Source organism: Eschrichtius robustus, chromosome 5, assembly GCF_028021215.1.
Source record: "Eschrichtius robustus isolate mEscRob2 chromosome 5, mEscRob2.pri, whole genome shotgun sequence".
NCBI classification, from domain to species: domain Eukaryota; kingdom Metazoa; phylum Chordata; class Mammalia; order Artiodactyla; family Eschrichtiidae; genus Eschrichtius; species Eschrichtius robustus.
In genome coordinates, this window is record NC_090828.1 from 33,669,182 (window position 1) to 33,695,913 (window position 26,732).

General features: G+C 38.8%; 1 protein-coding gene across 6 annotated transcripts in view; it reads left to right on the forward strand.

The window, feature by feature from the left end:
* The window catches only part of SUMO1 (small ubiquitin like modifier 1), a 36,370-nt gene that overhangs the window by 979 nt on the left and 8,659 nt on the right, over positions 1-26,732 (forward strand). For 2 of the 6 annotated variants that reach the window (XM_068544643.1, XM_068544648.1), the window contains exons 2-4: positions 5,311-5,350; positions 22,375-22,449; positions 26,559-26,636. In XM_068544643.1, coding sequence (XP_068400744.1) covers positions 5,311-5,350; positions 22,375-22,449; positions 26,559-26,636 — 193 coding nt within the window. Of the gene's footprint in view, positions 1-5,310; positions 5,351-7,780; positions 7,979-15,273; positions 15,347-22,374; positions 22,450-26,558; positions 26,637-26,732 lie in introns of those variants that run through there. The other 4 variants (XM_068544646.1, XM_068544644.1, XM_068544645.1 and 1 more) reach the window with 4 other exon arrangements.

Below are 26,732 nucleotides of genomic sequence, written 5' to 3' on the forward strand. Positions count from 1 at the left end.
ATCTAAATCTTATCCTTTTTTTTCTTTGCAAATCTGTTCCTCTTCTCCAAGGTTTTCTATCAAATCTTAAAATGATAACATCACGTCAAGTTACCCGTCAGAATCTAATCAGTTTCCAAAACCTGTTGATTGTATCATCTCCATTTCCATCTCTACTACCATTGATCTAATTTCCTGTCATTCTCTTTTTTCTTCTGGACTACTGTTGCAGCCTCCTAACTTATTTCCCTCTTTTTTTGTCTTGCTTCTTCACACTGCAAGCTGGTATTATCACTTCCCCTGATTAGAAACGCTTTATGCCTCCTACACCCCTTCACTGCCATCCTTATGCCTTTCAGGATTAAGTCCAAATTTCTTAATATGGTTTACTAGGCTTTCTGTGAATGGGCCCTTACTTTCCTTTCTGGCGATTTCTTCTAGCTCCTACTTTCCAAACCATGCTCCTACTATACAGAGCTTGTCATGCTTGCTTCTTTACCTCTTGTCAATTGTCTAGGCCAGGAAAAGCTTTTACTTCCCTTCCTCTACCTCAAAATATGGTCTTTGGACTACTAGAAGACCTGGGACTTTTTCAGGGGGTCTGCAAGTTCAAGACTATTTTCATAATAATATTAAGACATTATTTGTTTTTTTCCACTATGTGGACATTGGCACTGATAGTGCAAAACCAATGGTTTGTAAAACTGCTGGCATTTTTAGCATGAATCAAGAGAGTGACACCAAGTGTACTAGTATTCATTGTATTCCATACTGTGATGCACTTGAAAAAAAAGTTTCACCTGAGAATGTCCTTGATGAAACAGTAAAAAATTAATTATGGTAGGCTAATTAATGGCCTCCCAAAGATGTCCACTTCCTAATCCCTGAAACCTGTGAATATGTTACTTCACTTGGCAAAAAGGATTTTGCTAATGTGATTTTTTTTTTTAATTGGAGTATAATTGCTTTACAATGTTGTGTCAGTTTCTGCTGTACAACGAAGTGAATCAGCTATATGTATACATATATCCCCTCCCTCATGGACCTCTCCCCCACCATCCCACCCGTCTAGGTCATCACAGAGCACCAAGCTGAGCTCCCTGTGCCATACAGCAGGTTCCCACTAGCTATCAGTTTTACCCATGGTAGTGTATATTTGTTAATCCTAATCTCACAATTCATCCCACTCTCCCCTTCCCCCTCCCCCGTGTCCACATGTCCCTTCCGATCCTCGGTCCTCCGAGGGTCCCTCCCCATCCCTGCTGATCCCCTCACAGTGGGTGGGCCCCTCCTGAGCGTGGGAACCCCTCCCCTCCCCGCAGCTGCCCCTCAGGGGCACCAGTCTCGTCCCGCCTCCACTTCTCCTCCCCCCCTCGCTCCCCCCCCACGTCCTACCCAGTCGCACGGGGGTTCCTCTCATCCCCTTAGGTGTCCTAGGTCCCCCACCAGTGCCTGGTAGGTGCCCTAGTTGTGAGGAGATGCGAACTCTGCGTCTGCCTACTCTGCCATCTTGACTCCCTCCTGCTAATGTGATCTAAGTTAAGGATTTTGAGGTGCGGTGGTTATCCTGGATTATCTGGGTGGTTCAATGTAATCACAAGAGTTCTTATAAGAGGGACACAGAAGGGTCAGAGTCAGAGGAGATGTGACCATAGAAGCTAAGGAGATGGAGAGGGAGAAAGGGAGAGAGGGAAGGTGGGAGGGGAGGAGGGGAGTTATTAAAGATCCAGCAGGCCCTGATGATGGAGGAAGGGGCCACGAAACAAAGAATGAGGTGGTCTCTAGAAGCTAGAGAAGTAAGAAAATAAATTCTCCCTAGTAATTCTCTGGTGGTCCAGCAGTTAGGATTCTGAGCTTCCACTGCAGGGGGCATGGGTTCGATCCCTGGTGGGGGAAATAAGATCCCACAAGCAGTGCAGCCTGGCAAAAAAAAAAAAAAAAATCTCCCCTAGAGCCTCCAGAAGCAACTTGGCCCAGCAACATCTTGATTTTAGGATTTCTGACTTCCAGAACTGTAAGATAATAAATTTGTGTCGTTGTAAGCCATGAAGTTTGTGGTAATTTGTTATAGCAGCAATAGGAAACTAAAACACTAATTTTGCTAAGTTTTAATGCTTGAGTAACATTTAAAAAATATTCTATGTGAAGAAAAGCAGTCATTTCTTCTCCATAAGATTGCTATCTTGGGACTTCCCTGGTGGTGCAGTGGTTAAGAATCTGCCTGCCAGAAGACCTAAATAGACATTTCTCCAAAAAAGACATACAGATGGCCAAGAAGCACATGAAAAGCTGCTCAACATCACTAATTATTAGAGAAATGCAAATCTAAACTACAATGAGGTATCACCTCACACCACTTAGAATGGGCATCATCAGAAAATCTACAAACAACAAATGCTGGAGAGGCTGTGGAGAAAAGGGAACCCTCTTGCACTGTTGGTGGGAATGTAAATTGATACAGCCACTATGGAGAACAGTATGGAGGTTCCTTAAAAAACTAAAAATAGAACTACCATATGACCCAGCAATCCCACTACTGGGCATATACCCAGAGAAAACCATAATTCAAAAAGACACATGCACCCCAATGTTCATTGCAGCACTATTTACAATAGCCAGGTCATGGAAGCAACCTAAATGCCCATCAACAGACGAATGGATAAAGAAGATGTGATACATATATACAATGGAATATTACTCAGCCATAAAAAGGAACGAAATTGGGTCATTTGTAGAGACGTGGTTGGATCTAGAGACTGTCATACAGAGTGAAGTAAGTCAGAAAGAGAAAAACAAATATCATATATTCACGCATATATGTGGAACCTAGAAAAATGGTACAGATGAACCGGTTTGCAGGGCAGAAATAGAGACACAGATGTAGAGAACAAACGTATGGACACCAAGGGGGGAAAGTGGCAGGGAGGGTGGTGGTGGTGGGATGAATTGGGAAATTGGGATTGACTTATATACACTAATATGTATAAAATAGATAACTAATAAGAACCTGCTGTATAAAAAAATAAATAAAATAAAATTTAAATGATAAAAAAAAAAAAAGAATCCACCTGCCAATGCAGGGGAAACAGGTTCGATCCCTGGTCCAGGAAGATCCCACATGCCGCGGAGCAACTGGGCCTGTGCGCCACAACTACTGAGCCTGCACTGTTTCTGTTAAGCAGAAACTAACACACCATTGTAAAGCAATTATACTCCAATAAAGATGTTAAAAAAAAAAAAAGAAAAAAATGATTACATATGAGATTTCATGATGTCAATAAAATGGTGGGAAGTTTTTTGGTAAAAAAAAAAAAAAGATATACATAGATATCCACAGTGTATGTTCAAAATGTATGTAGGGATTTTGAAAATGGGGAATCACTATTTCATTAATAATGTTTTATTTAATTAAAATTGCAAAAGGATAAAAAGGTACAAGTGCAATGCTCTTATTAATCACCTATATCCATAATTTCAATGAACAATGTGTAGTTTTGGTCATCTTTATTGTGTTTTTTCCAATTATATTATTGAAATGTAATCTTACATTTGCTGAATCTAATAATAAAAATGTGGGCTTGTAAAAAAAAAGACATTATTATTTTTCAGTGAGTTAATACATACTTTAAAATTTTCTGTTTTAATTTTTAATATGGTAAATATCAACAGATATAACACACATAAACAAAAGCTCTTTGGGGTCTTCAATAAATTTAAAAGTTTAAAGGAGTCCTGTGACCGAAATGTTTTGAAACTGCTGCTCTAGCTTATTTCAACTTCCCCTTTGGATTTCAATTTAGATTTTATTTATTTTTTTGCATGTTTTTCATGACCATCCTGGTTGGATGTGAAGGTCCTATATACTCCCTTAATAATACACTGTACTTCACTTATTAGCAGCTCTACACTTATTAGCATTATATTTTTGTTTTTGTTTTATATAACAGTAGTTTTATTGAGACATACTTAACATCATACAGCTCACCTATTTATTTATTTATTAATTATTATTATTTTTTAATCCAACAAACATGTAGATTTATTTTAAATCAGTTTGGTACATGATACAGATTGGTTTTGCAGTTTTTAATGAAATGAAATAGACATTTCTAAATACAGCAGTGTCTGTGCAACAAATATCTGTAAGGTAAAATAAGGGATTTTAATAGAACTACAATCTGCATGAACAAATCAGATGAAAAATCTGAAAAGGTTTCTATATACCTTCTGGATTAAAAAGAACCCCCCAAAAAAAGAACCCCAAAATTATTAATGGCCCAAGATACTAAACTGCTAAAGGAAGAGGGGAAAAGCCTGTGAGTTCTGTTGTAAGAGCTCTTTTTGTAAAATCTAATTCCATATTATGATTCTGTTAGAGCAGTATTCAAAATTACAGAAGATGAGAGGCTTCATCAGCTATATTTTCACAAAAATAGCTATAGTGTTAACATTAATGTGTGGCAAGGTATTCCTATCTAGGTAAATGACAATTTTACCATTGTAGCTAATTTTTACCACTTTGGGAGAATGGAAATTCTGTATATTTTCAACTGAATCTTGTATCTTAAAGCACTCACTAAAAACTAATAGCCATGGCACCATAATACAATTTTTTGTGGGGTACCTAAAATATTATTACTGAGGGAAACAAAAATGTGAGGTAAGCCTACGTTTCCCCAAAAATCTTTGAAGCCAGAGATTTGAAACAATTAAGGCACCTGAAAACATTAGGTATATGTACCAATGCGCAAGTAAAACAAACTTTAGCTGTACCAGCAAGTAAAGAAGAAACAGTAAATCTTCATTTTAAGAACCTTTAATTATCTAAATGTAAGGAATTTTGGCTTATGAAATGGACCAAAGCAACTTGTCACTTCTTACTATAAAATATTGAAAACCAAGTGCTGAACACAGCCACTATAGGCTAAAGAAACTAAAACAAAAAACCTTAATGACCTAGAAAAGCAAAACCTCATTTTAAACTGATTTAAGCCTCTGAACTAATCCAATGTGTCAAAGGCAGGGAAGAAGTATCCCTCTAAACCTGAAAAAACTAGTGCTTCATAAGGAAGCTAAAGAAATAAAAGTATGCATGCTTATTATACTACAGCAATTGAAACTGAGAAGAAGAAAGGGTGGAAAAGGAGAAAGAAAAAGTACAACCTGTTTATCCAGGGCAATCATCATTAAAAATCTACAGTAATCTGATCAACTAAAATTTATTCTGAAATTATACTGCTCACGTTTGCCGTCTCAAGACTTAAAATGATTGTCTCATTTAAAGAGTTAATAAATGATTCTAAAACAACTTCTTTCTTTCTTGCCTTACAGAAGTTACTTTTCCAGAAAGCTCTGTGGAAATCCTTTTAAGGTACAACAGTGTTAGGATAATTTTTTGAAGTACAAAGGAAAATATAATTAAATCAACTTTATCTCTATACTTTTTAACAGCCATAAGCAAAATGTTGGGAGATTCAATAAATGAAGGCTTTTGACTTTGTATAACATCCTTTAAGTTACTCAGGCTTGAAATAAAGTAGGTAAGTTTTCAATTAAATACTAACAGTACGGTATCTAAAAGCAGGTTTACTACTGCTCACAACCACAGTTACATCCTCAGACCAACCTTTCCCTTCATTAGTGTGAAAGAACAAATCACCAACATTGTAAGTTACAGTCCACCTTTCAGTCTGTCTTTTAAGGCACTGTTCTTTATTTTCTCAATGATACAAGGTGCTTTACAAGTATGGACAATAACCTGCTACACTTTAATGTTTTGTATCCTTTCCATTCACTTCTTTAAATCTGGAATGTAATTCCCTGTGAGCTCACCTATTTAAAGTGTACAATTTTTAGTTTTTCAGTGTATTTACAGAGCTGTACAGTCATCACTCAAGCAATTTTAAAGCATTTTCATCACCCCTCAAAGAAACTCTGCTCTTTGTTACTCCCCATTTCCCCACTAATCCTCCAGCCCGAGTAGAATGCTGGAGCAGTAGCCCACTAATCTATTTTCTGTTTCTATAGACTTGCCTATTCTGTGTATGTCATATAAACAGGATCATACTTTGCGACTGGCTCCTTTCACTTAGCATAATGTTTTCAAGTTTCATCCACATCATACGAAGACTTCATTCCTTTTTTATGGCTTAATAATGTTCCTTTGTATGGCTATACCACTTTTCTTTATCCATTAGTCAGTTGATGGACATTTGGGTTGTTTCCTTTTTTTTTTTTGCTATTATGAATATGGCTGCTGTGAACATCTGTGTACATGTTTTTGTGTGAACATACATCATCAGTTCTCTTGGGTGAATACCTAGGAGTAGAATTCCTGGGTCATGGTAACTTTATGTTTAACAGTTTGAGGAACTGCCAGAATGTTTTTCAAATGAAGTGTTTTCCAAAGCATTTTATGTTCCTACTAAGTAGAGTATGAGGGTTCCAATTTCTCCATATCTTTTTCAGTACTTATTATTTTTCTTTTCATTTATAGACAATATCCTAATGGGTCTGAAATGGTATCTCATAGTGACTTTAATTTGCATTTCCTTGATAGCTAATGATGTTGAGCATCTTTTCATGTCCATTTGTATATCTTCTTTGGAGAAATTTCTATTCAGATATTTTGTCCACTTTTAAATTGGATTATTTGTCTTTTAATTGTTGAATTATAATAGTTCATGTATTCTGAATATTAGACCTTTATCAGATATATTATTTGCAAATATTTTCTCCTATTTCTTAGGTTGTCTTTCCAACATAAAAGACAAAAGTTTTAATTTTGATGAAGTCTATATTATTTATTTTTCTTTGGTTACTTGTGATTTTGGTGTCATATCTAAGAAACCATTGCCTAATCCAAGGTCAAGAAGATTTATATCTATGTTTTCTCCTAAGAGTTTTATAGTTTTAGCTCTTACATTCAGGCCTTGGATCCACTTCAAGTTAATTTTTCAAATATTGTGAGGTAGTGATCCAAATTCATTCTTTTGCATATGGATATCCAGTTGTCCCAGTAAGTTTTGTTGAAAGACTTCTTTCACCATTGAATTGTCTTGGCATTTTTGTCCAAAATTAATTGATGTGTGAGGATTTACTGATTTATTCTGGAATCTCAATTCTGTTCCATTTGTCCATATCCTTATGCTCTATGCTTTTGTCAGTAGGGCCACTGTATTTTAAAGAACTCACAGAAGGACCATTCTTTAATTCAAAGCAATGAAGTCAAGGGTCGGAATCAGCTTCTTCTCGCCACCAGTTTAGAACTTTCAGGAGCATCTTTTTCATCAGTAGCCATCAAAATCCTGCCCAATGGGATCATGTTTTGTTTTGTTTTAATTAAGTCCATGTGTTTGGCCAGGGTTGGTTAACCAAAAGTGCTAGCTCTAGGGTAAGAAGCACTAGAGTGCTAGGTATACAGTATACACTACTGTATACACTAGGTATACAGTCCAATTTATTCAGGGAGATCGATGAGCAAGGCCAGGAGGAGACAATAGAAGTATCTTGGCTCAGCCTTCAGAAACGCGCAAGGTATCGGAGGGAGGGGTCTGTGCTGTCAGTACGCTTCCAAACGTCGAGACTGGGCACCCGGAACTTTTCCCCAGGGGGATGGGCTTGGGACCCAGGCACAAGGCCTAGTCTAGGTGCAGCTGAGGGGACTGTCGTTTATTCACTCGCGCGACCACCACTAAAGCCGCTCGGCCCTCCCACCTCCGGGCGGCCCCCCCCACCGGTTTTCCCGCCTCGCCTTTCCTCGCTTCCTTCTCCGTCCTCTTAGCGCGTAGCGGAAGTGACGCCAGGCGTAGCGGAAGTCCCTCCAGCCGCGGTGTTGTGCTGTGGGGAAGAGAGACGGATTTGTAAACCCCGGAGCGAGGTTCTGCCTACCCGAGGCCGCTGCTGTGCGGAGACCCCGGGGGAAACCACCGTCACCATGTCTGACCAGGTACCGGCCTGGGAGCCATTCGATAGCGGTGGCCGAGGCCTTACTCCGCAGGTCCGCCAGCCGCTCGGCTGGGGCCGGGGATGGAGGCGCGGGGGAGGGGAGGGCGGAATGGGGGAGGGGGCGGCCGGTGGGGACTGGGCTAGCGCGGGAGGGGAGTGGAGTAGGACCGGAGACGCCCGGGCCTGCCGCGGGCCTTCGGGAGCCGCCCTGCCCCTCTCCTGGCTGGCTCATCACCCCCTGTGCCCCAGCGCCTCTGGTCGCGGCCTCAAGTCGTCTCCCTTCTTTCTCCGGGGCCGACCAGGTGCAGAGCCCAGCTCCCACTTTCCCGAGAGGGTCCGTGGGGAACCCGTGTGCCTGCCTCTTCAGAGGACTCATTGCAGAAGCAGGGCCCTAGGCCCCAGTTATGTAACGGGAGAGAATACCTGCCCCGGAGCCTCCGTGGCCCTGAAAAGCGGGTGGACTCCACTTTTGGGTTCTTAGTCTTTAGATAGTCTTGGAGTGGGGACGTGGGGGCGGGGGGTAGGGAGACATTGTCTGGTGTTGCTGGGAACCTAGAAAGCTCTGCCTTCCGTTCGGATTGCAGCTGGGGCCGGGCTGCCTCTGCTCTGCTCTGCTCTGCTCTGAGTCTTTTCCCGTGTGGGTGTGCAGAGCTGTCGCCTCTTTCTTGTACTTTCCCATTTCTTACTCGGGATTGGTTCAGTAGCTCCCCAGTTGTAAGAGAGAACTAAGAATAATCAAGAAACAAAGTAGAACAAAACTGCTAGAGCAACAGAAAGCGTTTCATCTGGGCGTTAACATGAAGATGACTGATACCTTTGAGGAAAAGGATAGGAAAACTTCGTGTATGTAGAGCAGTTGCAGAACATTTGCAGAAAGCTTCCTGTTATAGCAGAGTGCTCCATCTGAATGTTAATATCAAGAATTTGCTTGGGATTTGCACTCAATCAGGAGTGTTCGATTTTACGTGGTAAGTTTTTCTTCCTCATCCTTTTCTAGTTAACCATGTTTATGGCTAGTTTTTACTTCATAGGTTTTTTGTCTGGACTTTGTTTTGTTTGCTCAGACGACTTCGACTTTTTAAAGTATTTTTGGACCTTTTGCTTGTTTAGTGATAGTTATGTAGAAAACTGTTTCTCATTCAACCCCATAATGTACTTGAACTTTTAAATTTAACACACTTATTCCCTTGGCTTTTAACCCAGTTCAGTTTTGTACCACTTGGTGAGAGCAAGTGAGGCTTTTGTGGATTTGTACTGTTGCGCAAAATGTACATTTATATTTTTAAGGTTAAACCATAATCTAGATTAGTTTTGGGTGGATCTTCTTACTAACAGTCTAGATTAATTCCCAAATTGGTATGGGAATGGCATTATAACTGTCTCCCTAGGTTGTTGTTTACTTGGTTACCAGGGAGGAAAGAACAGGTGTAAATGCTTAATTTCATCAGCCTTTTATTTTGATGCTCAGAAGTGGCTAGGAAGCCTGTTGAAATTTACTATAGTCTGATGAAAGAACAGTGTACAGAAGGGATTATACAGTAAATTGTAGAATTTATTGCTCCAGTTTGAATTCCAGTCATTTAAAAGAGACTTGAAGGAACAAATAAAGCACCTAGGACACTAACAGGTGCCTCTAGGCCAGAGGTTCTTTAGATTCTTTTCAGGGGGTCCTTGAGGCCAAAACAATTTTCATGATAATACTAGGACATTGTCTTTCCCACTGTCATTCTTTCATGAGTGTCCGGTGGAGTTTTCTAGAGATTGACATGACCTGGTATATCACAACAGATTGAAATGTATCAGTAGAAGCAGATGTGGAAATCCAGCTGCTATTAAGCCAGACATTGAAGAGATTTGCAAAAATGCAAAACAGTGCCACTTTTCTTACTAGTTTTGTTTTGAAAAATATATATTTTTTAAGATTGATGCTTCATTGCTACTTTCAAAAAATTGTAATTTATATACACAGTACCATTTAATGAGGGTATCATCATATCCTTACCAGTGTTTTATATTGCTATTATTAAAATATTTTTCGGGACTTCCCTGGTGGTGCAGTGGTTGAGAATCTGCCTGACAGTGCAGGGGACATGGGTTCAATCCCTGGTCTGGAAAGATCCCACATGCCGCGGAGCAACTAAGCCCGTGCGCCACAACTACTGAGCCTGTGCTCTAGAGCCCGCAAGCCACAACTCCTGAGCCTGTGTGCCACAACTACTGAAGCCCGTGTGCCTGGAGCCCATGCTCCGCCACAAGAGAAGCCACTGCAATGAGAAGCCCGTGCACCGCAACCAAGAGTAAGCTCTGCTCGCCGCAACTAGAGAAAGCCCATGTGCAGCAATGAAGACGAAACGCAGCCAAAAAAAAAAAATTTTTTTTCATAAATAGCAACATGAAAAATATTTTTAATAAAAATACATTATTTGCTAATATATATTGGGTTTATTATCTTAAAACGAATTAATATGTATATAAAACATTTCTCAGTTTCAGTGTCTAATACTGCAAACCTCAGTAGATATAACCAACCTAACAAAAGCTTTATGGGGTTCTAATTAATTTTTAAGAGTGTAAAAGAGTCCTGTGACCATAGAGTATGACCACTGTTGCTCTAGGCTGATTGACCGACATCGTTGTTAATAATAATTGGGACCCAGTACAGTTTTAGTGTTGGGATGCTAAGGATTTAAAGAGATATGAAGCTGAACTCTTACCCTGATGAGGCTTATGAGTGAGAGTAAGAATCCCAAGTTACTACTGTGCCATATCAGCAGCATGAGACTGAACCACTGTCCCCAAAAGACAATATAAACCAGGTTGTTTTAGAATGATGTATTTTCTGAGGCACCTCTCAGAAGGTTATTGTCTGTGCTAAGATATTGGAATTGAGTAATCATTTCAAGTTAAAATAGGTGGACATTAAAGTCACACAAGACTTGAATTGCTGGGTTCTCCATTGACTAATGAAAAATGATTATTTTTGGAATTTGAATGAAATTCTCATAATTCTAACAATGCCATCATTATCCAGTGTACCATTATTGAATAATCCTCTAATACAGGTTCTAAACCTGAGGATCATAAATCCTAAGGGCTGAAAATCCACTGAAATTGTATGGAAATTGTATGAAGTTATATTTGTGCATGTGTATTTTTTTAGGGAGAAAGGATCCATAGCTTTCATAAGGGGTACGTGATCCCTCAAAAAGGTGAAGGACTAGCCTTTAACCAATAATAGAGACCTGATTGGGTGCTCACTTTTAGCCTAATTTCACGTTGCAGCAAAACTGAGCACTTATGTAGAACAAGAAGTTTAATATCAAACTGGTAAGGGTAATTTGTACAAATATTTTTCCTTCCTCCTTCCTTACATTCACATTTGTAGTGTTTCTTTTTCATATCAGAATCATGAAAGGCAGCATGGACTTCAGCTCTTCAATTCAGGTCTGTTAATTTGTAATAATTGGATGACTGATTTGCTTCAAATGCTGACTGAATCTGTTGTGGCAGTTTTACTCTGTCCATCCCCACCTCAGAGAGAGGGCGGGCGGAGAGGGAGAGAGATAGAGATATTGATTGAATGATCTCCTTTTATCTTTAGTCAAGGATTTTGAAGCATTATGTAATTCTGGTTATCTGTTGGTACCTGACAGACTACTTCAAAACGTAATGGCTTAAAGCAACAGTCTTGTTTTGCCCATAAATCTGCAATTTGGGCAGGGCTCTGTGGGTTGGGCTCATCACTGCTCCTTGATGTGTGGGGCCTCTGCTGGGATTACTCACATGACTGTGGGCTGTAACGGATGGGTTCTTCATATAGTCTCAAGGCCTCTGTGAGTGCTCTCGTCATGTATTCTCTTGAGCATGGGGACCCCAGAATATTCAGACTTATGGCAGCTCAGGGCTCACAAGAGAGTGTTCTAGAGAACCTTGGGTGGAAACCCCAAGCCTCCTAGAACCTAACTTTGGAAGTCACTTCTGCATTCTGTTGGTCAGGCAAATCACTAAGTCCAGCCCAAATTCAGGGGAAAGGCATTTATTTTTATTGAGATATACTTGACATATAACATATTAGTTTCAGGTGTACAACATAATGATTCAGTATTTGTATATATTGTGAAATGATCACCACAATAGGTCTAGTTAACATCCATCACCACACATGGTTACAAATGTTCTTTTTTTTTTTTTAATTTTATTTAATTTTTTATACAGCAGGTTCTTATTAGTTATCCATTTTATACATATTAGTGTATATATGTCAATCCCAATCTCCCAGTTACAAATTTTTGTTGTGATAAGAACTTTTAAGGTCTACTGTCAGCAACTTTCAAATATACAATACAGTATTATTAACTATAGTCACCAAGGGAAAGGCATCTAGACTCCATTTCTTAATAGGAAGAGTAACAAAGAATTTGCAGCTATCTTTAATCTACCACATTAATTGTATTTCTTTTGTTAGGATAGCGTTATTCCCTGCAGCATTCTTTATATCTCTCTGTTGTTGATGTTTGCTGATCTTTCTGTTAGCGTGAGATAGCAGGAGAATATGATAAACTAGGTGTATATTAAAGTTCATAATTATGTATACTATTTATGTCATAGAATAAGTATTAACATACTTATAAGTGTGTTAAGAATAAGTATTAACAAACATAGCTGCGTACTGTAGCTACGACTTGAGCATTTAGTTAGTGATACATACGTTAAACATTCCATGCCCCAGGAGAGGAATGATGTATTCTGTCTTCTCTCTGACAGATATATGAAGTGCTGCTAGTAAATGTTGCAAACATATTGATTATAATAAAACATTTCAAATAAAATGTTACCTGAACATCATTTAATAGTATTTTAAAAACTGAGTATGATTATTATGTTAGAGTACTCATGAGGGGGGCTTCCCTGGTGGCGCAGTGGTTAAGAATCCACCTGCCAATGCAGGGGACACAGGTTTGAGCCCTGGTCCGGGAAGATCCCACATGCCGTGGAGCAGCTAAGCCCGTGTGCCACAACTACCAAGCCTGTGCTCTAGAGCCTGCACGCCACAACAACTGAGCCCTGTGCTACAACTACTTGTTGCAGAGCACGGGCGCCTAGAGCCCATGCTCCGCAACAAGAGAAGCCACCACAATGAGAAGCCTGCGCACCGCAAGGAAGAGTAGCCCCCGCTCGCCACAACTAGAGAAAGCCCGCGCGCAGCAATGAAGACCCAACGTGGCCAAAAATAAATAAATTAAAAAAAAAAAAAGTACTCATGAGGGTTAGTGGAGTAGTTCAGATTTCAAAACTGTAAAGCAGTTGTCAAATATCTATTGACACTCATTAGCCCCCCATACCACTTAGAATGTTTCTATTATAGGTTATATATTTAGTGTTGTAATTATTTATTTAAGTGCCTTTCTCCATTTTACTGTTTGCTTTCCGGGGTCAGGAATCAGGCTTTTATTCACCCTTTTTTTCTGAAGTGCCTAGCAGAGTGACTGAATACTTAGTAAAAGTTTTTAAAGGAATGAGTGGTCAGATTCATTCATTTAACAAGTATTTATTGAATGTCAGTATGTTCCAGGCAGCATTCTAGGTCCTAGAATTGAAAGGTTGCCTCAAAAACGTGAAACAGCAGGTATCTTTCTCCTCCTCTTTCAATTCCCATGATGTTTTTTGTTATTGAGGAAGAGTTGGTTGTCATGCAGTAGTTTTCCTTTTACGATGTGTTTGCATACCTTCTCGATCTTTAGTTCTATTAGCAATAGACCTAGTAACTTTATCTCCAAAATTGAATCATTTGCTTCTTCCAGGACATTGGGATATTATCCATTGTTATGGATAATAATAATCCTGCGCTGCTTGTGGGATCTTAGTTCAGTTCCCCGACCAGGGATTGAACCTGGGCCCAGGCAGTGAAAGCACCGAGTCCTAACCACTGGACCACCAGGGAATTCCCATTTTCTCTAAGTCATGTTTGGTATCCTATTTTGGAACATATTAAAATTGTGTGTGTTTTTTTTGTAGATTATTCTCTGATAGTCTACTTTAAAAAAGTCATGTGGGTAAGGCCACACAGATCCTATTATTGAGTACCTTAGTCTTATGGTTTAAAATTTGGAATTCCTGCAACATGACTTAAGTTTATTTAAAGATATGTTGTATTTGTTATACTTCTATATTTTGACCATTCTTTTTGCATTTGATTGCTTTTACTGAGCTATTGAGAATCTGAAGGAAAAGACCTGAAGGAAGGAAGGGTGGAGTTCTGTTTGCTGGACCTGCTGTTCTCAATAGCCAGGGTCAGATATTTTTAAAGGTTTTACTGAAGATAAATATATATATGAAAAAGTGTACATAAATGTACAGTTTGCTGAATTTTCACAAACTGGTCACATCCATGCAGCCAGCACCCAGATTAAGAACAACTGTCCAGGGCTTCCCTGGTGGCGCAGTGGTTAAGAATCCACCTGCCAATGCAGGGGACACGGATTCGAGCCCTGGTCCGGGAAGATCCCACATGCTGCAGAGCAACTAAGCCCGTGCACCACAACTACTGAGCCTGCGTGCCACAGCTATTGAGCCCACGTGCCACAACTACTGAAGCCTGTGCACCTAGAGCCCGTGCTCCGCAACAAGAGAAGCCACTGCAGTGAGAAGGCCGTGCACCGCAACGAAGAGTAGCCCCTGCTTACTGCGACTAGAGAAAGCCTGCACGCAGCGATGAAGACCCAACACAGCCAAAAATAATAATAATAATAATAATAAAATAAGTAAATTTATTAAAAAAAAAAAATGACTGTCCTGACTACTAACATAGATTAGTTTTGCCTGCTGTTATACATTATAATTTTTTATAAGTGGAATCATACAGTATGTATGTATTTCAGTGTATGGCTTCTTTTGCTCAGCATTGTTTGGAAATTTGTCTGTATTATTGTGTATAGTTGTATGTTGTTAAATCCCATTGCTACATTGCATTCCATTGTACAACTATACCACACTTATCTATTCTGCTTTTGATGCACACTGAGTGGGTTTTTGAGGAGCTGTTTTTTAATATAAGCCAAATGCTACCTATTTAGAGCACCTCCTCTGTCAATTTGGATTGCTTTTGGACTAAATAACAGAAAATCTGATATATAGTAGGTTAAACAAGTTTGCAGTTTATTTTTCTAATGAAGCAAGAAGTTCAGACATAAGTAGTTCAGGGATGGTAAGGCAGCTCCACCATGCCTTCATACTTCTTTCCCCTCTGTCCTTAGCAGGTGTCTTCACTCTGATGTTTGTCTCCTTGCCGGCAAGGTAACTTTATGTCTTGTTCCAGGCAGGAGAAAGGGATGGAGCAAAGGATAAAAGTATGCCAAAAAGTATGTACCAGCAAAAAGTATGTCACCTTCTATCTGCAAGGCCAGCACTGCATCATGTGGCCGTAAGAGAAGATTAGAATTTTTTTTTTCTTTCTTTTTCTTTGGCTGGCAAATTTAGGCTTCCCTTTGTAAGGAAGAAGGGGAAAATGGATATTGGATAGGTAATTAACAATGTCTGCCTTACCTCTAAATCTGCCTGCTAGTACTCTTGGATACAGTGAAGCCAGTTTGTTCTAGGCTTTGCATAGGTCCATAGTCTAGCTGCAGAGAGTATGGTTTATATAACCAGTAGGATTTCCTTTTCTTTTTTTTTTTAATATAAATATATATATATTTTTTAACTTAAAAAAATTATTTATTTTTGTCTCTGTTGGGTCTTTGTTGCTGTGCGTGGGCTTTCTCTAGTTGCGGCGAGTGGGGGCTACTCTTCATTGTGTGAAGGCTTCTCATTGCGGTGGCTTCTCTTGTTGTAGAGCATGGGCTCTAGGCACACGGGCTTCAGTAGTTGTGGCACGTGGGCTCAGGCATTGTGGCTCACAGGCTCTAGAGCGCAGGCTCAGTAGTTGTGGTACACGGCTTAGTTGCTCCGCGGCATGTGGGATCTTCCCAGACCAGGGATTGAACCCCAGTCCCCTGCATTGGCAGGCAGATTCTTAACCACTGCACCACCAGGGAAGTCCAACCAGTGGGATTTTCAATTATAATTTTTAGTTCCTGAGAAGTTGTCTTTATTTATCTAGTGTTTAACTGCAATTCTAGGGTTGAATGCAAATTTACGGAAGTCCCAGTGTCTTCACAGCTTGACTTAAACCTTCAAGTTATGGAGCTAAGTCTGGTCAGTTTTATTCCAAATGTCTAGTACTGTCTCATTAAATTTGAACATAGGCAGCATGCACTGAAAAAAATATGTGTGTGTGTGTATTTTTAGAATTGTGGTAAACCCATTGAAGTATGAGGGAGATGACTTTATTGTAATTTGGGGGTTTGTTTCTTTAAATAATGGGTACAGTTATTAGAATCATCCAATTTAATCCTTGTTGAGCTTTCTTCATTAGGAAATAAAATGAAATAAACCGATGTACAGTAAGAACTATGGTTAACAGAATTTTTGGAAACTTTGAATGTATTTTTAATGAAATGTTTTATTATGGAAAAATTTAATGTATATATAATTGTACGCATATACCCATCTCTTGGCCTATCTTATTTCATTTGCATGACCCCACTCCACTTCATAACATTATTTTGAAACCAACCCAGACATTGTGTCTTTTCATCTGCAAATATTTTAATATGTATCTCTAAAAGAGAAGGACTTTTTCTTTTAACAAAACCAGGATACTGTTGTCCCACCTTTAAAATTGAACAGGTTTGTTAATGTCATCAAATAAGAGTAAATGTATTCTTTATTTTTGGTTTCCCCCAGAATCCCCCCTCTTTCAGAAGAATGAACAATCCTTGTACAACTGGAAGGGTCAGTGAGAGATTGGGAGTAGTTAAGTGTGGTGCTGTTTTCCTGTGATTAAATTGTCAACATACTGATTGCCATAGTGATTTTTAGCAAAGTTCTTGTTCTTTTGACTTTGAAATGGCACAGTAAAATCCTTCTGTTGAATTCTGTACATTTGTAAATGAGGATTGATGTGTTCTCTGTCCTTTCTTGTCTAGTTCTTCTTTTCAGATCCAGCTATCTTCTATTTCTAAGCTGTTTAATTTATATCTTGGAAAGAAGAGTTGGTAGTGCCTGGTGTCTGATAAATTCCTTTTACTGTTCCAGTTACCATGATTTAATCTCTAGATGACACAGACCTGAGAATTTAGAGGTTTCCAGTTCCTGTCTTTGATCTTGTACATACATTTTCTTTTCTTTACATTACCAGTTTCTTCTGCTCTGGGGCTGTGTAAACCTTTCCAGCCAAATCAACCAGCCCTCTCCGGGATTCTCTTTTCTCTGATGACCTACTGTCCCACACCCAGTGCTGAATGCTTTCACTGTTTTGTGACTAGTGTGCCATACCATTCTGTATTGGCTGCTTTTTTACAGGGGACAGAAGGAAAGAAGGCATACAAAAGACACTAAGATCACTGGAGACAAACTTCGGCCTTTTTTTGTCCAAGATCTTCTCATTTTCCAGACTAGTTTGTGAAAGGAAAAGAAAAAAAGATAACACATGAAAAGTTGGATGACTGCATTAGGCAAGCCTGAGGCTATTAAACAAGTGGGTGTAGATGACATTGCTCTAGTGCTTCAGAGTTGGGAAGAGATCACCAAAATGGAGTGACTAGGGAAAGTGGCAGTTTATTTTTGGAAATTTCAAATCCTAGTATTCACATGTTCTTATGAAATTGAAGTGAATTATCTCTTTTTTTTTAAATTTATTTATTTTATTTATTTATTTTTGGCCACGTTGGGTCTTTGTTGCTGCACGTGGGCTTTCTCTAGTTGCAGCCACTCCGGGGGCTACTCTTCGTTGTGGTGCGCGGGCTTCTCATTGTGGTGGCTCCTCCTGTTGCGGAGCACAGGCTCTAGGCGCGAGGGCTTCAGTAGTTGTGGCGCATGGGCTCAGCAGTTGTGGCACACGGGCTTAGTTGCTCCGCGGCATGTAGGATTTTCTTGGAGCAGGACTCGAACCTGTGTCCCCTGCGTTGGCAGGCGGATTCTTAACCACGGCGCCACCAGGGAAGCCCCCTCTTTTTTTTTTTTTTTTAACATCTTGATTGGAGTATAATTGCTTTACAATGGTGTGTTAGTTTCTGCTTTATAACAAAGTGAATCAGTTATACATATGTTCCCATATCTCTTCCCTCTTGCATCTCACTCCCTCCCACCCTCCCTATCCCACCCCTCTAGGTGGTCACAAAGCACCGAGCTGATCTCCCTGTGTGAATTATCTCTTATTCCCAACTGTGAATATAAAACGCTGAAAGGATTTTGTTTGTATTGACTATTGTGTACAGTAGAAGTATGAAGAAGTTAGTAAGATTTTGTGGTATGATACAGAAAATAGTGCTGTCAACTTAATTCAGCCAGCATTAAATAATTGCCTGGTATTTGCATGACACTACAGAGATTATAAAGATGAAAAACTTGGACCCTCTCCTTGTAAACTTGTAGGGAAGTCAAGACATACAAAACTGTCACAGAAAATGTTAATTTAACAAGCATATTGAGTATCTTCAAAATACATACTAAACACTGTGCTTGACCAGAAATACAGAGAAGAGTAAGGCATGCCAATAAGGAACTCAATCTGGTGGGAGACACAGATATGCAAACATGTTATAATAAGATTAAAGTAAACAGTATGGGAACATTTAAGAGGGTGATGAGGGAAATCATTTTGTAGGAAGCGATGCTTGAGTGGTCTTGAAAGGCGAATAGGGTAGGAAAGGGCATACCAAGCAGAGGTGATTAACATGTACAGAGATAGTGGAGATAAGGTAGAGGGTGCCCTGTTTAAGGAATTGTACATCAGTGTGGCTGGAGCAAAAGATACTATTAGCAGGAGAAGTAGGAGAACAAGGCTGGATTGCTAGGCAGGAACCAGCCCATGGAGGACCAGTGTATGTTGGCTAAGGAGTTTGAACTTAATCCTGAAGATTCTTGGCAGATCAGATTGCATTTTAGAGAAGTGGCTCTGGTTGTAGTTGGGAAGAATTAATTGAAGGGAGCTAGACTTGGGGCATTTGTTATGCTATTGCAGTAATGCTAATGAGCAACAGTGAGTGCCTGAACTAAGGCAGTGGAATGGAGAGAATGAGAGTCACTAAGAGATACAATTGTCAGAATGATGAATGATTAAGTGTGAGATTTAAGAGAGGGAGAGTAGCCAAAGATGACTACTAAATTTCTGTTGTGGGCAGCTGAGTGTATGGTAACCATTTATTGTAATTGGGAATCCAGGAGGAATTGTAGTTTTTTTGGATTTTGGTTTTCAGAAAGAGGAGTTAAAGCTAACAGAAGAGTTAGAGATAATGCATTCAGTTTTGGACACTTAAATTGAGGTACCCATGGGGACATCCAAAGTGGAGATAGATGTTCAAGCCCTTGAAAAAATGAGTGAAACTCAGAAAAGTTGTCAGGTTGGTGAGGATGGTTGTGAGTCATTAGTATCTGAGAGGTAGTTGGAGTTATGGGTCACCCAGGAAGAAGAAGAAAAAGAGGATTAAAGACATGGAACCTAGAGGAGCACCAGCATTTAAGGAAGTGGTCAAGATGAGGAAACAATGGAATCTTGGAGGCCAAAGGTAGAGAGTTTTCAAGGAAGAAGTCATAAGTGTCTGTTGGTTAAAGATGAGACTTGAAATTGTCCATTGGGTTTAGCAATAAGGAGTTGAACTGGTAACCTTGGTGAGAGAAGTGTCAAGTGGAATGGTGGGGTATAAACCAGAGTACAGTGGGTTGAGAGTAAAAGTGGAAACAGCAAATGCTGAGTACTCTCATAAGAAGTTCGAAGAAAAAGATGAGGCTGACTCCTCGAGAAGACAGTAAAGGGGGAGTGTTTTTAAATTGAGAATAAATGCCATGAAGGATATGAATAAAGTGCCAATGGGAGCATTAAAGGAAAATATTAATCCCAGTTGGAAGGCTGAGGGGTGCCGTGGTTCCTGGAAGAGTTTTTTTAAATACTGGACTTCAGGTGATGTGTGGGATGGATTTTTGTGAGATGATTTCAAGAGAGGTTGAGAGAGGATATGTATTACAGGTAAAGGAAACAGGAACAGCAAAGGGCTGAAGGTGGAAGAATGTTTATAGACATATTCAGGGAATAGCAGATAGTCCAACTTAACCAAATTCATGGTTTGTAAAGGAAGTGGAGGAGAAAAATGAGAATTGAGCTTGGTAGTGGAGGAACTGAACGAGGTGCTGCGGAGTTTGGTTCTCGGCCTTAAAGCCCTTTTTGTTAGGGGTAGTTATACAGTCAGAGAAGCTGTGCTTTAGAAGGAGTTCTGAAGCAGTGTGGACAATGGATTGGAGAAGGGGGAAGAACTCTTTTGTTCTGAGTAGCCTCTGTAGCTACCCTGTCTAGGAAACACTGGAGCAAAATCACTCCCATTGTGCTGATGTATTGCTGCTCCGGTTGCAGGGGGATGTTTTTCTCCTTGTGGTAACTCCTATAAAGCTTCTTAACACCCCTTCTCTTAGTTAAAGAGGACTCAGGGCTTCTTTGCTCTTTGTTGCCCTTCACTGCGTGGAATAAGCTGTCCTTGTCCTCTCTGGATATGTAAAGGAAGAAGGAACTGTTTACTCTGAATATAAATTCATAGAAATGTGGTTGTGAAGACTATGTTTGAAGACAGTCTTCTAGTTTTCAGGTGAAATACTGTCTCACTAAAGAAGGTTAATTTGGCCTGCTGCCATAATATGCGGTAGTCAGCAAATGTTGAAAGTACTGCAGAATGATAAACAGGCAAGGTTTCACACTAATGAAGTCAGTTCTGTTATCTAAGCATTTCCCTGGACTCTAGCCTGTATCTTAAATTTAAAAGCTACTTCTAGTTTAATATATTCAATAAATTTTGAATGTTAAAGAGTTTGTTAGTTTTCACTTACTGGCATGAGATAAACAGGTAATGGCCTTGTTACTTCTGAAATACAGTATAGTTGGTTATATTCTTATCAAGCATTGATTAACAGCTTGAAATTGCTGTGAATCATAAAAAAGCATATATTTAAATAAGTGACTAATATGGTGGCAAAACTAAGGTAAAGTGCATTGGAAAGCTACTTTTTGTTGTTGTTTTTTAATTAATTAATTAATTAATTTTTGGCTGCGTTGGGTCTTCATTGCTGCGCATGGGCTTTCTCTTGTTGCGGCGAGCGGGGGCTACTCTTCGTTGTGGTGCACGGGCTTCTCATTGCAGTGGCTTCTCTTGTTGCGGAGCATGGGCTCTAGGCACATGGGCTTCAGTAGTTGTGGTGTGTGGCCTTAGTAGTTGTGGCTTATGGGCTCTAGAGTGCAGGCTCAGTAGTTGTGGCGCAGGGGGCTTAGCTGCTCCGTGGCATGTGGGATCTTCCTGGACCAAGGATCAAACCCGTGTCCCCTGTGTTGACAGGCGGATTCTTAACCACTGCGCCACCAGGGAAGTCCCGGGAAAGCTACTTTTATCACACCATTGACTGAAATTTACCAAGCTACACCTTTACTAAAAATGGCTTACTTTTCTTAGATACTTCATGGCAAAGTTGTTTCAACTAGTTTATTCTAACTTCATTTTCTTTTCAGTATGCCTTCATTTGAAACTATCTTATTTATTATGGTATAATTTATAAGAGGGTTATACTCTTCTGTCTTCCAATTTTGTCTCCTCTTTCCTTTTACTACTTACTCTGGGCTTTTTTCTTATTCCAGTTTAAGTCTCCTAATTTTTTTTTTTTCAGCCAAGCCTAATCTTTTAAAATTGGATATACTGCTTCAGATAGTCTAAAATAATAGCTGATATAAAACTGATTTGTTTTGACTCAAGACTACATTAGGCCAATACTTTGCTATTTGATTTTCCTTTCTAAATAGACTTTGCTTATGTTAATATGATTAATTTATGTTTCTTAGTACAGTTTTGTAATTGGAGTAGTTAACTTCTCCCAATAGGTTGTGAGAAAATAATCTTGGATTCAGAATGTTTGGTTAAGGATTCTTGGAGATGAGCTTCCTTTGACTAATAGGAGTTGACTGAAGATAATGGTTTCCAGGTTGTTCCTTTGTGTAGCAGCAATAGCACCACCTGGTAATTAGTTAGAAATGTATATTACAGCCCTACCCCAGACCTACTGAATAAAAAACTTGGTGTGAGGCCCAGCAGTCTTTTAACAAGTACTTTAGGTGATTCTGATGCTCAGTGAAGTTTTAGAACCATTACTATAGGATTCTTATAATAAAAGAGACTTCTTTCTTGATTTTTAGTGATCTTTAGAACTGGTGTTTGAGAGAGTAATTGACTTAGGACCTTTTTTGCTTAATTGGCTGGCAGAGCAAAGAAATGCCCGCTGTATTTTCAGGTGCAAATTTTGTACCTTAAGTCAAAGTAATGGGTGAATAATTAAAATAGCAGATAGGAACTTATATCTTTATGTGTACTTTTCTTTCAGGAGGCAAAACCTTCAACCGAGGACTTGGGGGATAAGAAGGAAGGAGAATATATTAAACTCAAAGTCATCGGACAGGTGAGTTTCGTTATTTTTCTCCTTTGACTCTGGAATGTGTGGATGATTTCTGACACACAGAGAAAATGATTTAACTAAGGCAAGTTATTTAAAAATGGCGATTCATTTACTACATATGCATCTGTTGGAAGCAGAAGAGGGTGATACTGTTTTCTTAATTGCTCTGCTAGGCAGATTTAGATCACCTTAATTTCTTCTAATAAAACTTTTTTTTTTCTTGGTTAGCATGCTTCGGTGGCAAATACAGCGACTACTCTTGAGTGATAATGCTAGGGCCCTTAAACCAAAGGGCCTCTCAGGCCTTTTCTTGACCCCTTTCTCTTTCTTGGCACCTTATTTCTACAGACTCTGGCCTGTATCTTATTGACCCTTTTTGAGATGTTAACAGATAATTAAGTTTAGCTGAAAATTATCGGAGGAATGCATCTTCATAGTTTTTTTTTTTTAAGGGACAAAAGAAAGAACTAGTAGACACTCACCATGGAAGTATGAGAGTACCATTTCCCCACATTCTCTGAAACATGGGATATTACCAGTCTTTCAATTTTGGGCCAGTGTAATAGCTAGACGTTTTATTTTGCATTTCTCTGATTATCAATGAGGTATAATTTTTTGTCTTTTACGTTTATATTAATCGTGTGTTCATACCCTTTTCCTATTTTCTGTGATCATCTTATTTTGAAAATTTTTATTAAGATATAATTCAGATACCATAAAATTCATCATTTAAAATGTATAATTTAGGTGCTTTAGTATATTCACAAGGCTGTACAACCATTACCATTATTTGATTCCAGAACATTTTCATCACCCGAAAAAAGACACGGTGTGTTCATTAGCAGTAATTCCCCATCTTCCTTTTCCCCCAGCCTCTAGTAACCGCTAATCTACTTTACTTTCTGCATTTATGGATTTGCCTATTTTGGACATTTCATGTAAATGGAATTACACGATTTGTGACCTTTTTGTGTCTGGCTTCTTTTATTTAGCATAATATTTTCAAGGTTCATCCAAATTGTAGCATGTTTCAGTATTCCATTCCTTCTTATGGCTGAATAACATTTCATTGTATGATATACCGAGTTTGTTATCCATTCATCAGTTAATGGACATTTGGGTTGTTTTCATATTTTGGCTATTATGAATAATATTGCTATTAACATTCATTGTAAGTTTTGTGTGGATATGTTTTCAGTTCTCTATATATCTAAGAGTGGAATTGTTGGGTCTAACATAGTAGTAACTTTTTAAAACTTTTTGAGGAGCCGCCAAACTGTTTTTAGTGGTGGCCGCACCATTTTACATTCCCACCGACAACGTATGAAGGTTTGTTATTTTACATTCTAGTTAATATTTGCTGTTGTCTTTTTTTTATAGTCATCCTAGTGAGTGTGAAGTGGTATCTTGTGTTTTTGATTTGCATTTCCCTGATGGTTAATGATGAGCATCTTTTCCTGTTCTTATTGCCCATTTGTATACATCTTTGGAGAAATGTCTATTCCGATCTTTTGTCCATTTTTAGATCGGATTACTTGTCTTTATTTTTGAGTTGTAATAACTTGTCATATATATTTAAGATATTAGATCCTTATCAGATAGATGGTTTGCAAATGTTTTCTCCCATCTTTGGGTTATCTTTTCACTTTCTGGGTTGTGTCCTTTGCAGAAACAGTTTTTAATTTCGATGAATTGAATTTATTTTTTCTTTTGTTGCTATGATTTTAGTGTCATATCTAAGAAACTGTTACCTAATCCAGGGTCACAAAAATTTATACCTATAGATTCTTCTAAGGTTTTTATGGTTTTAGCTCTTACATTAAGTTTTTGATCATTTTGAGTACTTTTTGAATGATTTTTGTATGCGTTTGAAGGAGAGTCTAACTTCTTTCTTTTGCATGTGGCTATCTATTTGTCCCAGACCATTGATTGAAAAGTCTGTCCTTTTCGCATTGAATTGCTTGACATCTTTGTCAAAATCAATTGACCATAGATATATATGGGTTTATTTCTGGGCTGTCAATTTTATTCCACTGATTTACAGGCATACCTCCAAGACATGCGGGTTTGGTTCCAAACCACTGCAGTAAAGCGAATCACATGGATTTTTCGTTTCCCAGTGCATGTGAAAGTTATGTTTACACTACAATGTAGTTTAAGTGTGCAATAGCATTTTGTCTAAAAAAACCAATGTACATACCTTAGTTAAAAAATGCTTTATTGCTGAAAAGTGCTAACCATCATCTGAGCCTTCAGTGAGCCTTTTTTTTGCAGGGTTAGGGTTTGAAATATTTAGAGAATTACCAAAATGTGACACAGAGACCCGAAATGAGCAAATGCTATTGGAAAAATGGTGCCAGTAGACGTGCTCAACTCAGGTTTGTCACAAAGCTTCAGTTTGTAAAAAACACAGTATCTGCAAAACGCAATAAAGCAGAGTGCAATAAAATGAGGTACGCCTGTGTATGTTTGTCCTATGCCATGGATTACCTTTTTAACAATTACTGATTTGTAGGAATGCTTTATATTTTCTTGATTTTTCTTGTCTGTTATATATGTTGTGAATATTTTCTTCAGGGTCTCTTAACTTTTGTGGTGCTTCTTACTGTATAGATGGTTTATGTTTTTATTAAGTCAGATTTATCAATCTTTTTTTTTTTTTTTAGTGGTTTCTGAGTTAAAATCTTGCTTTAAAATAAGGATTTCCCAGTGTCAAGATTAGGGAAAAAGTCTCTCCCTAAGAAGAACAGAAAATATTAAAATTTTTTTTAAATGTTGGCTCTTTAATTCATCTGGAACTGATTTTAGCTTATGGTGTGAGGTATTGCTCTAGAAATTTTGTCTGTTTGTGAAATTATACATAGGACAAGAATTTGTATTTATTTATTTATAAATTAAAAAAAAAATTGGGCCACACCTCACAGCATACGGGATCTTAGTTCCCCGACCAGGGATTGAACCCAGCCCCTGCACTGAAAGCGCTGAGTCCTAACCACTGGACTGCTAGGGAATTCCCTGTTTTTTTTTTTTTAATAATTATAGTTACAAGGCTTCCCTGGTGGTGCAGTGGATAAGAATTCGCCTGCCAATCCAGGGGGACACGGGTTCAAGCCCTAGTCCGGGAAGATCCCACATGCCGCAGAGCAACTAAGCCTGTGCGCCACAACTACTGAGCCTGTGCTCTAGAGCCCACGAGCCACAACTACTGAGCCTGCGTGTCACGACTACTGAAGCCTGCGCGCCTAGAGCCCTTGCTCCACAACAAGAGAAGCCACTGCAATGAGAAGCCCGTGCACCGCAACGAAGAGTAGCCCCCACTCGCCACAACTAGAGGAAGCCCGCGCGCAGCAACAAAGATCCAACACAGTCAAAAATAAACAAACAAATAAATAAATAATTAAAAAAATTTATAGTTACAAACAAAACATGCAGCTTCCACTAACACGTATTTGTGAATGTGATATGTAATCATTAGGATTGACTTTGAAATTTTTACAGTATGCAAGTGCCAGTATTTTTTTCTGATGGTTGCCTGGTAGTTTACTTGACAGTCTGGGTAGAAAAAAATTACCTGTGATCCCGTTTATCAGTTTGACTGACTCATTTTACTCATGCAAGAGAAGCCAGACTCTGTGTGGTGACTTTTTATGGCAGGAGTAAGTGTCTGTTATTTTGTGGTCTACGTCCCATTTGTAGGTTTGACCGTCTTCAGTGACACTTCAGTTGTGGGGGTACTTTTTGTTTTGAGTTGCCTTTGGGAGTTTGTGACAGTTCACATTTTCATTTTGAAAAGAGAATAGGCATGCAGTTCTGAAGGAATGCATTCTTTCACATACATACTTTTACTTATGCTGCTAATTATAACACCCCAAACAGATTATCTTTATGTTCGTTTTATTAAATTTATTTTGAAATGGGTATATAGCAACTTTGAGGATGGTTAGAGTGTTTTAATAAACCTGTTAGGAATGCTAAAAAGAATATTTTGGTGGGAAAATATAGGAGACAAGGTATACATTTCTATTTGTAGTATATGTGTAATTAAATAATTTGTTTCAAGCAAAGCAAATAGCTTACACAGAGAGTGACTTTTTTCCCTCATATCTCCATAGGATAGCAGTGAGATTCACTTCAAAGTGAAAATGACAACACATCTCAAGAAACTCAAAGAATCGTACTGTCAAAGACAGGTTTGTATGTTATAAGATTAAATTCAGTGCTTTATATATCATTAATTTTTCTTTCTTGTCAAAAGAAAAGTAATCCTTTGGGACTTCTCTGGTGGT